Source organism: Drosophila grimshawi, unplaced genomic scaffold, assembly GCF_018153295.1.
Source record: "Drosophila grimshawi isolate 15287-2541.00 unplaced genomic scaffold, ASM1815329v1 contig_848, whole genome shotgun sequence".
NCBI classification, from domain to species: Eukaryota; Metazoa; Arthropoda; class Insecta; order Diptera; family Drosophilidae; genus Drosophila; species Drosophila grimshawi.
Window position 1 is genome coordinate 8,012,865 of NW_025063692.1, and position 10,401 is coordinate 8,023,265.

The following is a 10,401-nucleotide window of genomic DNA, read 5'->3' on the forward strand; positions in this document are numbered from 1 at the left end:
GGGCTAACTCGATTCAGCTGTTTACGTTGATCAAGAACATATAAGCCTTATGGGATCGGAAATGCTTCCTTCTGTCTGTAACATACTTTTCCACAACTTTAATTCTTATTCCTCTTCAGTTGGATGGCATTGTACTTGCTATAGTAACATTGGTCAGCCTCCCTATCTAACTTACTTCGACTACTAATCTACTCTAGACTCATGTACAAGACTGTGGCGTTTTCATTTATTCCACAGTTAATTTGATTATGAAGTGAATTTTATTTGTTGAGCCCAAGTATGTTTGCTAGTTTCGATACGATGCACTTTCGTATTCAAACTCTCTCTATTTTATGGTGTGAGTATTCTCCGGGCTACGGCTGGACTTTTCCGTGGATGCACTGTGATTGTGGCTTAGTTCTCGCTGCTCATTCGCACTGAAGCGATTTTGGACGATGGAATAGCGATAGTCTTTCATCCGCAGATACCCATAGATGATGGCATCATGGAGATTGACGGTAATCTGGCGCTTCAGCTCCTCATCGCAACGATTCAAGCGTTCCGCGACGGCCTCAACGATCTCCTGCTGTGTCAACGGTCGATCCGATTCGGCGATCACATTCAGAATATTACTGAAAAGGTTGGGTATCAGTTTCCTTCGCGGCGCTTGATTTGGGCCCTTGTGTCTCATGGTGATTGTCACGGAACCAGAAAGGCTTCAACAGTCGGAGTAATAGTGTTTCTAAACAATTTCAAGACTTTACTTAGAATTTAAATATTTAAAGCTGTGTCACAGCTTACTAACATCGAAAGACTAACACTAGAATCCTAGTAAGCATAACTTATATTTACAATTAAGAATACTATTTCTTTACTGTTCATTATCTAACTTTACCATCATTCAGCACATATCAGCTAAAAACATAAAAAAATCTTAAATGAGTTGACTTAAATAGAAAAATATTAAACATTAAGAACAGCTTTCTTAGACATGCCGAAGACTACCTACCCATGCATATCGGAGTTCATTTCATTCTGCTGGTGATGCTTAAGGGTACCCAGCACAATATACATTTGTGTCAGTTTTATCCAAAGGCCTTTTAATTTTTCAATTAGATGTTTTGATATGTACATGTTTTCAGCATGTTAAATCTGCCTTATTTTCTCTTTGTATTTTAGCAATAACAAACATACAAAACATCCATCGACAACGTGTAAAAAAGACAATGGTATTTAATACATGCACTTGCAACAATAATAACTAAATGGACAAGCATTTCAAATGGGTAGAGAGCATAAAACCGAAAAAAATATGGCAAAGCCGAAAACCAAACATTTGAGTGAGGCAAAAGCTGGAGACACTTTAAGTGCTACTCACAAAAAAAAAGAAGAAAATTAAGGAAATAATATAGGAAAGAAAATAATATAATAAAAACCCAAGAGCAAATTTGCTTGGGCGTAACTTCTTCAGAGGCGGTCGGAAAATATACATTGAAAAAGATATACAGGCTTGGTGAGGGAAGCAGGCAGGAAGGGGCCAGGCTGCGGTTGAGACTTTGAGCAAAAGAATTTTTATCGATTTGCAGTTAAAGTCCAAAACGCCATAGACAAGATGTGTTGGCTGCAATTTCGCGACTGAAACTGAAAACGACCGTAAGGAAACCACCACGTCTCGGAATTTGCATAAAGCGTTACGTGGGCGCGACAGATACAACAGAAACATATACAGATGCACAGATACAGATACAGATACAGCTACAGATACGACATATCGAGCAATTGACAGGGGTGATATCTGGCTGGGGACTTGGAAACTTCAAGACTGGGCACCATCATTGTTATGAACGTCTTTGTTGTCAATTGTTGTTGTTGTTGCTGTTGCCGCTTTTGCTGCGGTTGTTGTATGTGCCACGTGTCTGTGGGTATTTGGATAACTGCAAATTTCCATTGGACGACGACGCGTTTACACAATAACCGCAGCCTGATTGAAATCAGCTTGAGTGCCATTCACAATCATCTGACACAGCTACACAGTTGAGTATTGTGTGTGTGTTTGTGTCCAGGAGCGCAATACACACCACTCATGATAAGCCGTCAACTTATGACTTTGGGCCACAATTAGCAGGTCAAAAAGGAAGCTCTGTTCAAATTTGCATTGTAATTGAGAATGGTCGCTATTTGAATGACGTTTTTTTGCGCAGAACAAATTAAAAATTGCGATAATATTTTGAGCAGTTTTTTCAGGGGTTTTCACGAGTTTTGTTATATATTTTCCAAAACTGACATCTTTTCTCCATTATTACGTTGACAAATTATAGAGTTAAATTAGAGTGTATCATTTTGGATGTTTGATATTAACGTTAATCAGCTTTTTTTAGAGGGCTTTAGCTTAATCAACCTATCTGCCTTTCAGAGGGTATTTTGAGTTTTGCCAGGACCATCTGTTTGCCTGTCTTTTTGTGCGAACTACTACTTGCTACATGACCATATAATATATAGGATCAATAACTAGAAACGAGTAGCTTTTTTTTCAGGAAGTAGATTCAGTCTGCAAGGATATGTAGTGTTCGGTGTCCCATTGTATCTTTCTGCCAGTCACTTTTGACTTCAGCATGAACTTTTCAGTTAATTCTGTTCTTGAAACTGAAAGCTGAACCTGTATGGACCCAGAAAATGTAGCTACTACACTTGCAATATACGGTTCGAGATTCTGGTGGCTTCCGATTTAATTTGTGGAGCTGTCGGACTTGATTAGCAAGTTTAGTTGACAGACCGACAAAGTTTTGTATCCATTTCCATTTGCATTTATTTGATATACGTACAGATATAATTTAACTGAGGACGTTGGTCGGTTTAATATGACTGACACAGTTGCCAACCGCTACACAGTTACGCACTCGTGAAGTGGCCAAAATGAAAATCAACTAAAAAAAGCACAAGCAAGTTGAACTAATCGGCCGCAAGTGATTAGGCAAAGTCCCAAAAATGTGTGTGGGTGGCTAACATTTAAAATCAGCTTTTCGTGAAAGTTTGCAATCCCCATCAAGACCACTGCATACCACGCTCCCTTGCTACTAACCCTAAATACCACACAAACGCCCACGCAATTAACCGAAACTTTTACGCAGACTTTACCTTCCGCCCCCCATCAATTGCCTCGTCCACATTTAATGTCCATGCCAAGAGTTATTGTTTGCAATCAGGCAAAGAAGCAGCGAGCATCTTGGCCAAATGATATACGAACGTATCGCATATAATTCATTTTACGTTTACGTCTACCGATACAAACATTTGCCTTCCCCATTCCTCATTCCCCTCCCTGGCACCAGTGAAGCGTATAAGTGTCGTCCTGCCTGGTCAATAACTGGCCCCAGACTCCTCTAACTTAATATAGCATACCACAATGGCGTCGCTTTGGCGTTGGCGACGCGGACGCTGACATCAGCCTTTTAATGCCCATCTCCATCGGCAACCCCATCTCCATACCCATTGTCATCAATGGAGCAACGGAAAACAGTGGTGTTTGCTGACAAAGGGGGTTAAATAACACTTGGGGGTAAGATTTAGATGAAGCATATTTTTGTGTTTCTGTCATACTACATTTAAATTGGGAAACATGAATTCCTAGAAGAATATTTATACACTCAGGGATCGGAGATGTTTCCTTCTGTCTGTGAAATACTTTTGCACAACTAGCCTTTTTCCTTGTCTAATGGACAATAATCGGTTTGAATAAACTGGTATAAAAACATCGTCATATATTGTTAGTATTTATTAATTATTCCTTTAATAAACTGGCTTCTTCCACGAATATATTAAATCCCCCAATCAGACGCCACTGGGTTGGACTTGAAATCGAAGCTGGTCGCATATATAATATGGATACGAATAATATCCGTGGTAGCTGAAAGCGGAAAAGTTTCTATCATTTTGTGCTTTTTGTTGTAGCTGTGAATGGACTATGGTCTATCTATTGCTATCCTGGGATTGCAGTTTGAGTGTCGATTTGTTTTCCCTCTCTCTAACCCAACACCGCTCCCCATACTGCGCTTCCTCCTCAATTCCAGATTTATAAACGCAGCACGCGATGAGCAAAATAAGAGCAGAAAAAAGTTGCGTGTTTCTCGAATGATGTTTCAGCGAAATGTGCTCAGATTTTTGTTGCTGTTGCTGTTGGCATTGTTGTTGTTGTTGTTTTTACTGACACACCCTGTAGGCGTCACTAATCTAATTTGCAGTTATTGGCGGCCAGATTAGAACACACGCTACACATGTGTGTAATGCGTATAACGTGCCCCTCCCCACAAAAAAAAAAAAAAAAACAAAAATAAGTAAAAAGAACACTGAAATTCCCCATTTTCATTGTTTTCTGCTATTGCTGAACATTTTGTGTGGTGCACAACGGGAGGTAGCCAAACCAACCACCCACTAAGACACCCCACACATTCACCCTCCCCTACCAAGCCCCCCCACCAAATTACAGCACCGCCTGGCATACATTAGTCTAAGCTGTGCAAGTGCAAAACATAATGAAAATTATGTCAGTTTGATAAGATTTGCGTTGTGGGGCGTGAGTGCTATTGATGTTTAGCTGCTTATCTCTGTGTGTGTGTGTGTGTGGGTGCTTATAAGGAAAGCTTTCGCTACTTTAAGATGTTGGGAATGAAACTAACTCATAATAAGCGTCTTTAGTAAAGGGGCAATGTGTGTGGTATAGTTTTCAAATGTTTTAACTGCTTACATGATATAAAACTTTGAATGGGTGTACTTAGGCAATTTTTCGAGTGTGTATAACAGTTCAATTGCGATTTGCAAGTTATTTTATATATATGTCTAACAGTTATGGTAGTTGTAATACATTTATTTTATTAAAAGCACTTCAATTTTGATATGTGCGAGATTTGAAACTGTTTTAGAACATATAAGAGAGTTTTTGTCATCCAATTTTTTAATAATAATGGTAATAATAATAATGAGAGCATAATTAATAGTAAAAAATACTTTTAGATAATTAACCATTTTTGTAAGTATACAACTGCATATTTTATGGTCACGCATACCAGTTAGTTAGCCGAAATACCATGGCCTAGACCATGGCCCCCTTGCCATACTGCCATCACCAGCTGTGCTCGGCTCCTCCACTTTGCTGTTCAAGTGTGAGTAGGGGGCTGAGCTGTCATGTCTGTAACGGGCAACATTGTCAATGTGTGCAGCAACTGGCCACTGACAACGCCTATCAAATTAAGCAAAACAAAATTGCATTAGGGCTGAATGTGGCAACAATAGAGTGCACATGGGTTCCAGTCTGTCTCACTCACTCTGTGTGTGTGTGTGTGTGTGTGTGTGTGTGTAGTCAATGTCGGCACAACCAAAATTATTCATTGCACAATGCGGTCCAGACAATTTATGCTAATCAACATCAATCGATTTGTATGCTATGCATATGTCCAAACCATGAAAAGCTGCAGAATACAACACCAGAACGAAGGCCTTTGTAGAGTCTGACCAAGGATTTGGTTTTTATTGCTGTTTATTGGGACTGTATTGTGGTCAATGATTGAATGGCTATTGCTGGAACTTTTCCAAAGAGGGTGGTTTCATGGTCAATATTCGAGTGCCCCAAAAGTGTACAATCACTGCAGTTGAGCAATTGCACATAACGAAGTGGCAGGCAGCTGCTACAACTAGTTGATGTTGTTGACTCTAAAAGTGCAACAAAAATGTACTTGTGGCAGCAATCATTTAAAAGTAGTAGTTTCTCTTATGAATATCTTAAAATGGAGTTTTATGTATGTACACCACGCTGTGGACCAGTTTGTTTAACAATTTTATAACACATTGCTTACCAGCTTGCAAATAGCTTACGTTGCAAGAATCGGAAGAAAAATTAGTTATTATTTATTAGTATACAAAACTTGTTTGTACCTGAGGAGAGCATTGCATAGGCATATTTGTTAGCAGCAGCTGTCTGCATTGCATCCGCAGCCGCAGGGACTAAGCAAACAGAGCCAAAGACAGAGAACCAAACACAGATCCAGCAACTAAGCCGCAGCGCCGCAATATTGCCAAGCTACAAACATCGCACCATTGCCACAGCAGCAGCCAGCACCTGTGCCAAACAGCGCGAAACAGTTGGCAGTTTATTTGGAGCGCTTAGGCACACATGTTGTCATCAGTGCCATCATCATTCTCGTCATCTGGTTTCCTGGGGCATGCTCATGAATTTTCACTCTATGGCAAATGAACTTGGCCCAGCTGCAGAATTGGATAACGACCCACACACGCACACTCACTCGCCTACACACCCACACATAACAAAATTTAAAAAAAAAAAGTAGAAAGCTCAGATAATTGAAACGAGCTGAGTTCAAATACCCTTTGCTTATACAAATTAAGAAAAGTAAATAAATATTATATGCATTTTGGCTGAAGTACTTCTGCGAATCTGCGAAGCTCAGTTTATAAATCTTCTAATCACTATTTTTAACTGCATTTGTAGAATTGGTAAGTCAAATTGGCTGAAACTTCACAGCAGGAATAATATATATAAAAATATAAATGTATAATGAATGTAAAGAGACACATTAACTTTTTAATCTAAATATGCATATATATTTTGCAGAATTAACCTTTTTGAGATACTATCCACATATTCAAATCGATTCTTTTTGGAATAGTTGCTTTGAAAATACTAATTCCTGTTAGTAAGGGCATTGAAACTGTTCAGTTGTTTGTGCAAATATACTCGATTTTCGCTATGTGTGGAAAATGTTTCGTAAATTTGATTTTGCTATGAATGGAAGGATGTGAATTAGAGTGGCAGCGACGAAGTGACTTGGGGTTGTGTTGGGCAGTTTGGTGATTGTTTGGCATTTATAGCTGGACTTAGTGTCATAATGCCAATCATTGAGTTTTGGAATAGGTATAGCAGGCATAAAGCTGTCAGATTCCAGTCAAAACCAAAACAGAGAAATTTAGAAACTTAAGCGAAATCAGAAAAAAGTCGAAAACCATTATCAGTTTAATTTGTTGTTCAAAATTTAAGAAGTCGTGCGACAAGAACTCAAAGAGAACGCATAATTTATATACTATATATATATGTGAATATATGTTCTTTTTTATGTGTATGCATAATACGAATCTCAGTGGAAATAAATAATTCGAGAAATCAAGAATTTGCGCAGTTGAGTATAATGTTGCTCAAGGATCAGCCTACGCTCAAAGATGTGGCCAAGGTTTTCATAGTTGGTAAGCAATAGCAAAATATTGTTTAAGTTAAGTTTGTAATAATTGAGAATTAATTCTTGTTAATACTAGTAATTTATTATTATTTAATCATCAAAAGCCGAGACCATAATGTCACATCAGAATCGGAACCGCATGTTTACCGATTTAATTTCAGAATCGGAGTCAAACTCAGAACGAAATTAAAAAAATGCATGCAAAAGCCAAATTACTTAGTGAAAGTATCTGTGTTATAGATTCAATATACCCTTTACCCATTTTTAATCGATTTAGGGTATAGCAAGAAAGAACGACTATCTTGGGCACGCCGGAGATAAGAGACCCTTGTTAACCTCAGTCAACCTGCTGTCACCTCAATTTCAATATAAATTTAAAATATGACAGTGGTATATGTTATATTTTTCCGAGAAAATTTAGCGATATTCACCTGTTTGTCTGATTGTCGCAAAAAACCCTGCATTTGGCATCTAAGACGTGTACGATTAGGGTATCTGCTAGTTGAACTCTATTGACTGGAGCCTTCTTACCAGTTTGGTGAATAATTGTGATCGTTTTATTCATTTTTCGAAATGTGCGCCTATTTGCAGGCCTGGCACTGCGCTCTTATGTGACCGATGGCTCTGGCAATGGCAATCAGCGCAGGACCAGTTTTGGACACGAGTTGTCACGTCGCATTTGCAATGCCACCAATCGCTCGAGCACGATTTGTCAACGCCACCGCCAGAAGTTCCTGACCCTAGAACGTATCAAGGATTATGATATGCAATACAAGGAGAAGATTGACCTCAGTCGCCAGACTCGCGAGCTTATGGCCAACAATAATCTAACTTCCTAGTTAAAAACGGAGCCCGAACTCTTTTTGTTGAAGTGCACACATTTTTTCTCTAAGGGACAGGCATTGCAATTAAGTAAATCATACTATGGAGCCATAATTTCTAACATCCTTAAGCTACCAAGCTTGGGATCTGCTGAACCGAAACTTCCTGCTTGCCCCACAACACACACTCAGTGTTGCCGATTTGGCTTTTTTTTTCTCGTGTACTACAAAAAATGAGTTGGTAGCTTTTCAAATGTGAATTTAAATCTTAAATTTGGTATTTTCATTATTAGAGTCGTAACCCTTATAGGTCTTACACTTGCTGACAACTGTATTATTATAAAATTAAATATACAATGAGTCCCGTGAGCTATTTTAAAAAATATCTTTAAGAAAATTAATAAAAAAATAAATGCAATTTTAACCAATGAAAAAATTATAAATCAATTAAAATGCTTTTAAATTTGACAAGCCAGGAATTTGATTGAATGCAGAGGACAGCTTAAGCTAAAATGTAAACTAAAATAAGTACTGAACATTATAATTAAAATACAAATTGAATATGCAATGAGAAAACATCATTAAATACAGAAATAAAATACAGCATCAATAATAAAATATCACTTATTTGCAAAAAATAATAATAAAATGGTCTTCAAAGCAACAAAAAACATTTGTATTTCAATCAATATAGGAATAGAATATGAATATTTAAATCGAATTCAGGTTTTTTAAATTAATAAAAAAAAAACTAGAACCGGCTTCTTTCGTGCTCATCACTTGAACTCAAGCTAAAGCTCGAGCTGACGAGTGAAGGCAACTTTCGGCAATGAAGTTCAATGCTTGGTTGGAGTGGCAGCCCGAACGGTGGCTTAACACATCCGGGCAGGATATGCGCACGAGTGGCAAGCACCTACTTGCTTAAAGGTGGTGCCAGGTGGGTGTTGCAATAGTTACTCGCAGTGGCATGCATGAGCATTTATAAGACTTGTGCTGCATTGTTCCTGCTTAATTGTCTGCAAGGACAACCAGCCAGGCAGTTAGGTAACCTGCCTGCTTGCTGGCCAGGATTTGCCAGTCAGTTGAATAATTTTTGCAATTGTCGCAACCCATAACTTGGCAGCAGGCAGCACCTTCAACACGCAGAGCCAGGTGGACAGTTTTACACTAACAACAAAAATCGCCATAGAAGTACATTTCTAAAACTGGAGTAAACGGTTGGTGCAGGCATGTTGAAGAATGCATACCCTTGTTGACCGCAGTTTAATTGCGGACATCTAAATTTCGCTACAGATTAGGAAAGCCGATCGATTTTTATCCGATGTACTTTTTTGTTCAAATTTTTGGAGTTTGGTAAACAATAATGTTTTCCATACAAGAACTCTTGTTTCGACTCATATTAGCATCCGATCCGGCCGGGCTTAATATATGTACTGACTACTGCAAAAATACCGATACTGACGAGATCTCATAAAGATATAAGCTATCTTTAGCTGAGGTGCTAGGTTGCCTAGAAGCAGATAGACAGAAACACGTCAAACAGAAAAAACTTTTCAGTTTTCTGGGCGATTATTTTTTCCAAGTGTACTTGCATCTGCACCTGTTTCAGAACACGTTCCCGTTCCTGTTTATGTGTGCTTCTGATGTCGTGGCATCCTGTGCGTCGCCTGTTTTTGGCCAGGCCATTGCCGCAGCAACAACTTCATTGCTATGCATTTGCCAACTGGCAACTTTGGTGAAACTTTTGAGTGTAAATAATTGTCAGTGCCAGGGCTGAGAAAGAAATACAACCGCAAACATTTTGCACCAGCTCTCTTTTTATTCCTGCTGTCGTTGTTGTTGTTTTTGTTGTTGTGCGGAAAGTGTTTTCCTTCTCGGCTGCTCAGCATTTATGGATATTTATATGCCTTGTGCAACCACCAAACCAAAGGACCACCATTGTCCCCACTTGGTAGCAGCTCCAATTAGTCGCGTTGAGGATAAACGTCATGCTCGGTGTCTGTCAGGACTCTTCGTATCTCTGGCCATCTGTCACCATCAGGACGCAAAGTTTCCCCTAGCAACAAACAGGCAGCATTTCTCTTCTGGCTGTCCTCTAGGGGCACAAGTACACAACGACACTCACACGCACATTTAAATGCATTATTTGCATCGAAAAGTTTCAGTGGCACAGAAAACATCCAAAAGTGTTTTCGACTGTGTGGTATTTGCCTGTGGCATTTTGCAACACTGCAACGAGAAAAACTATAAATATAATTTGCGCAAGTAAAAGATTTCAATATTTGTGTATTTATGATTTCTGCTGCGCTTAACCCAGCGAAAATAACTAATTGCTGAATATATTATAGAATAAATATATA

At 38.8% G+C, this 10,401-nt stretch overlaps 2 protein-coding genes across 2 annotated transcripts; one reads left to right on the forward strand and one right to left on the reverse strand.

Annotated features, from left to right (window-relative positions):
- Positions 1-209: 209 nt before the first annotated feature.
- LOC6565745 lies at positions 210-732 on the reverse strand. Its single transcript, XM_032738923.2, has one exon. It carries the CDS (start codon positions 668-670, stop codon positions 326-328), a length of 345 nt encoding a protein of 114 aa, XP_032594814.1. The 5' UTR covers positions 671-732; the 3' UTR covers positions 210-325.
- A 6,366-nt stretch (positions 733-7,098) lies between these two features.
- On the forward strand, positions 7,099-8,406 carry LOC6565746. Its single transcript, XM_001992258.2, has 2 exons — positions 7,099-7,227; positions 7,812-8,406. The coding sequence occupies exons 1-2, from the start codon at positions 7,173-7,175 to the stop codon at positions 8,057-8,059; spliced, it is 303 nt and encodes a 100-aa protein (XP_001992294.1). The 5' UTR covers positions 7,099-7,172; the 3' UTR covers positions 8,060-8,406.
- The last annotated feature ends 1,995 nt before the right edge of the window (positions 8,407-10,401 follow it).